Source organism: Vombatus ursinus, unplaced genomic scaffold (genome assembly GCF_900497805.2).
Source record: "Vombatus ursinus unplaced genomic scaffold, bare-nosed wombat genome assembly UNPS02014772.1, whole genome shotgun sequence".
Lineage (NCBI taxonomy): Eukaryota > Metazoa > Chordata > Mammalia > Diprotodontia > Vombatidae > Vombatus > Vombatus ursinus.
The window spans coordinates 33,267,082-33,271,975 of record NW_020954550.1 but is presented as its reverse complement, the minus strand read 5'-3'; the positions used below and the strand labels follow the sequence as shown (position 1 = coordinate 33,271,975).

At 39.5% G+C, this 4,894-nt stretch overlaps 1 protein-coding gene across 1 annotated transcript in view; it reads right to left on the bottom strand.

The window, feature by feature from the left end:
* Nucleotides 1-3,628: 3,628 nt before the first annotated feature.
* The window catches only part of MROH2B (maestro heat like repeat family member 2B), an 88,220-nt gene continuing 86,954 nt past the window's right edge, over nt 3,629-4,894 (bottom strand). The window contains exon 42 of the mRNA XM_027863596.1: nt 3,629-3,735. Within this exon, the coding sequence (XP_027719397.1) occupies nt 3,629-3,735 (107 nt within the window). The remainder of the gene's footprint in view (nt 3,736-4,894) is intronic.

Sequence of the window (4,894 nt, the reverse complement as noted above, 5' to 3'; positions counted from 1 at the left end):
CATCACAACTACGCAGGATACTCTATTGTCATCTAAACATGTAACATGCATTTTCTGGCACCTCAGAGGCTTAACCCAAATGCCCCAAAGAAGTAGTGATATGGCAAGCTGTTAGAAAATCAGGAGCAACACCTTAAAGCTAGTGATCCTCCTTCTTATGCAAGAATATACTTTATTCCCACCTATTGTTAAGGCTTTTTTTGCTTGAGAGAGTAGTTGTACACTGTATGTATTTTTCTGTGCTCAAATTTGTGAACTGAGGCAAGTAATGTTTATGATGGGTCTGACCAAAGATCTGAATTCTTGTCTTGGGTCTGCAAAACAAACTAGTTTGTGACTTTGGGGGAAAGTTTTGTAACCTCTCTGGGCCTCAGTCTTTTTTTTTTTTTCCTATAAAAGGAAAGGATTGGACCAAATGATCTCTAAGGTCTTTTCCAACTTGAACACCCAGTGATTCCAATAGTGTATACTTCAGGCACTGTGTCAGGCAGGGGCTATTGTGGCTAAGGGTTAATTTTTTATATTGTGTTTGGTGGCCCATTTGCCTCCTTCATGAATCTATGAGGCCCTGTAGTCTACAGCAGTAGTATGAAACAAATAGAATAGGTCCACTAATCCATCCATAAAGGATTTCTGTAGCTGCATATTAATTTAGTTTTAAAATATGTTATCTGTTTTTTATTTTATTTTTATTTATTTATTTATATTTATTTATTTTTATTTATATTTTTTATATATATTATTTATATATTTATTTTATTTTATTTTATTTTATTTTAATTAATTTTATTAAATATTTCCCAATTACATTTTAGTCTAGTTCAGACCACAGCAGGAATGTTGTGGGCAGCCTCCACATCTTGTGTTTGACATTTCTGGTCCAGTGTACTTTATCTAGGAGAGTGATATAATCACGGCCCAGGGTACCAATGGGTTGCTTAGGTGCCTGTGCTTGGACCACAATTCCAAGACCATATCTTTCTCTAGCCTAAGAAACATTATCCCAGGCAGTTTCTCCCTAGCCCAAGGACATTATGCCTAGCAATTACTCATGAGTGGGCCTCAGCAACACATTTATCTCTCTCCCTGGTGCAGTAACTAACCAGACCTGTAGGAATTATTAGTTTGAACTGGCTTTGTACTGGCTCATAAAGATATTTGGTACCCACCGGACTATCTACACCAACTTCCTACCTCATTATATGCAATCTGGACTCCTCATTATGTATATACTAGACCTAAGACATATGTATACTCCCTACATCTGTCTTGTCAAATGAGATCGGTGGCAGACTGGGCAACCCTCAGGTGGTTCTGGCTGCTAGTTAACTTAGTGTCTTAGCAGGCGTAAAACCGTACCTCCACAGTGGCCCCTTCTTGAGCTTTTTCCTGGTGAATTCTGGGTAAAATGCCTGCGTAGTAGATACAAGAAGTGCATGTTTCTTTAAGAACTGACCACTTCTTAACCACTCCCTAATCCTGCCCTGCATCACCTAATTGGCATACTTGGCACATGTTTTACTATAGTTTTTCTTATATAAACTTTAACTATACCCCTCTAAGGTCACAGGTTCCTTAAGAACTTTCATGGCTGAAAAGCGTAACAATAAGTCTTTGCCAACTTGACTTAAAGAATGCTTGAATCTGTGAATTCATTCCAGACCCTGTCCTGTACTTGAGTTCTTGGGGGGGTCCCTGAACCACTCAAACCGTATCAGCACCATAATCACATACAATGACTGCAAAACAAGGCAAGCAGTTATTTGGCTCAAGTCCATTTTAATTCTACAATATCCCAAAAGTCCTAAGGTCAAGTGAATGGATATGCAGCACAGTACTTTCTAATGCTCAATAAATACTAAATGGAATTGAAATCTGTAGGGAGAGTATTACTAGATCCTGGACTAGTGGAACAGCGTTTGACTTAAGTGGATAGGGGAATCAGCTAACCCGATATGCCATAATTATTAATAGAGCAGTTCTTATGTGCACAAGACTATGCTACATCATGGTGGGGCTTACAGAAGAAATCTAAGTCATGGAACACGTCCTTGAGGTGCTCATGGTCCTACTAGGATTTTTCTGCTGTGCCAAGGGGGTTGAACATAACCACATAAATAGCTCTCACATTGTACGTTGTCATTCCTAAAGATCATCTAACGGAAACCAACCTGCGAGGCAGGTCAGCCTAACTAACCCATATGCATTTCTTGCCTCCATTGCTTAGATAGGTCCCACTTATGGAGTCTTACTTGGTCCACTGAAGATTCTGGGAGGCTAAACATATTTCCAGGCCTGGATGATTAGGTGGGGTTCAAGCTAGTAATAGTGTCTAGGAAGGACATTAGGACAAAATAGGAAAGCAATCATCAATGATGGTTGGTGAGGAGTAGAGTAAAGATTATAGTCTTGGAGGAATAGAAAAGGTAAAAACAACACCCCCCCCCCCAAAAAAAATCCCTTACCAAGCTCTAGATTATAAAGAGGGCAGAAGTTTTGGGATGCAAATGAAAAGGAGGCCTATTAGACTGTGAGGTCCTTGAGAACACAAATTGTCTTTTCCCTTGTTTTGTACCCCCAGTACTTAATACAGTAAGTACTGATATTGTAAGTGATGTTGTAAGGAAGAATTAGAACCAATAGGAGGAACCACCAGAAAGAGGAAACAAAACAGAAGAAAAAAAATAGCAAATAGTATTCTTCAATCTGCCTTCAAACTCCATAGTTCTTTCTTTGGATGTGGATAGCATTTTCCATCAAGAAACCTTTGAAGATGTCTTAGATCCTTGCATTGCTGAGAAGGGCTAAGTCTATCAATATTAGTCATCGCACAATGAGGAGCACTCAATAAATGCTTACTGAATGACTTTTAGAGCAAAAAGTTTCTTTCACCAAAAACAAGTGATAAATCTTACTTATAAGTTACATCTGAGAAGAGAGAGAATGATGTGCCCAACTTGGTAGTCAGGAAGATGTGAGTTCAAATCCTGTTACTTACTAAGCTTGTTCAAAACAAATAAGATTTACCTTGGAAAAATTGATTGACCTCTCTGAGTCCCAGGCAAATCTGTTCTATTAAGTTACACTTTTTTGCTATCTCAGTCAGCGTAGGTAGATCTCACGATGACAAAATCACATATCCTTAGGCTACTGAAGATTTAGGGTAAATTAATCATGATTATAACACTACTTGTTAAATGAGAGAGAGGTATCTCTCTCATGCTGTCTCCAGTGGGGACAAAGATGGAAGAGAAAAAGATAATGTATGGAGAATGATCATGACTTCCATTTGTGAGCCTTAAGAACAATACTTTGGTATTACAGGGTTTTCTGAAATTTTCTGGAATTTGAGCTTCCTGGGGGCAAGGACAAATCTGACAAAAGCTTGTGGGAGAGAAGGTGCTACCAAGTGAGTCAAAGACATGCTTCAGAAAGGAAATGCTGGGGTCACTAATCGTGCCAGGAGTCAGACTGGCATGGTGGTACCTGAATCTCAAGAGGATTAAGCTTCTGCTGTGACAAGCTTTCACATGCTAGCCCTTTCCTGGAACACTGCAAAGTTATGAGGGATTAGGATGAAGACTAGGTTCAGTCATATAAAAAGCCCAGCAGTTTATTTCCTGACAGTTTATGAACGGTTGCTTATCTCCCTACATCTTCTCAAAAAGGTCTGCATGGCAGCTTCAGCGGCTCTCTGGACACTGACACAGGGATCTTCTCTAAGTGCCTGGAGACCTGAAACGGAAGAAAAAGGAAAGGTCAATGAATGAGGAGGCATTTAGAGATCATAATTGGAGGGGCAACACGAAACCAGATCCAGCCAGGCCTGCCTTGCAGGGCTCACTCCCCAACTCAGGTTCCAGGTATTAATGATGACAATTGACATTTATATAATATTTTTAAGTTCTGCAAAACACTTTCCTCACAGCAGCCCTTAGAGGTAGGTACTGAAAGAATGATTTCTAGTTTATGGATGAGAAAACTGAAGCACAAGGTCATTCAACTAAGGAGTACCAGAGATGAGATAAATCTTTCCTGAAATGATGCTGAGTGAAGTGAGCAGAACCAGAAGGACATTGTACACAGTAACAGCCACATTGTGCAATGACTGACTTTGATAGACTTAGCCCTTCTCAGCAATGTAAGGATCTAAGACATCTTCAAAGGTTTCATGATGGAAAATGCTATCCACATCCAAAGAAAGAACTATGGAGTTTGAATGCAGATTGAAGAATACTATTTGCTATTTTTTTCTTCTGTTTTGTTTCTTCTTTCTGGTGGTTCCTCCTATTGGTTCTAATTCTTCCTTACAACATCACTGATGTGAAAATATGTTTAATAGGAATGTATATGTAAAGCCTATATCAGATTGTGTGCTATCTTGGGGAGGGAGCAATGAAGGGAGGGGGAGACAAATTGTAAACTCAAAAGCTTATGGAAGTGATTGTTGATAAATCAAAATAAACTAATAAAAAAAATCTCTCACAAAAAACTTTCCTGATTCCAAGTGTAGCTCCCTCCCTCCCTTCCTTCCTTTCCTTTATTCCTTTTTCTCTACTTTGTCTTCTTCCCTTCCTCCCTTCTTTCCTACTTTGCTCCCTCCTCCCTTTCTTCTCTTCTTTTCTCACCTCTTCCTTTCTTCTTCCCTCCTCCATTCTTCCCTTCTTTCTCCCTCCTTTTCTTCTTCCCTTCCTCTCTTCATCCCTTTTTCTTCCCTCCATTTCTCTTTCCTTCTCTCTCTCCCTCCCTCCTTTCCTCCCTCATTTCTTCCTATTTTTGTAGAAACCTATGCTCCCTCCCTCCACTGAATAGAACCTTCCTTAGAATATAGAAGGTACACGGAAGCAAAACAAGCCAAAACACTAAGAATGCTTGGCTCTGGGTGTATCATTCT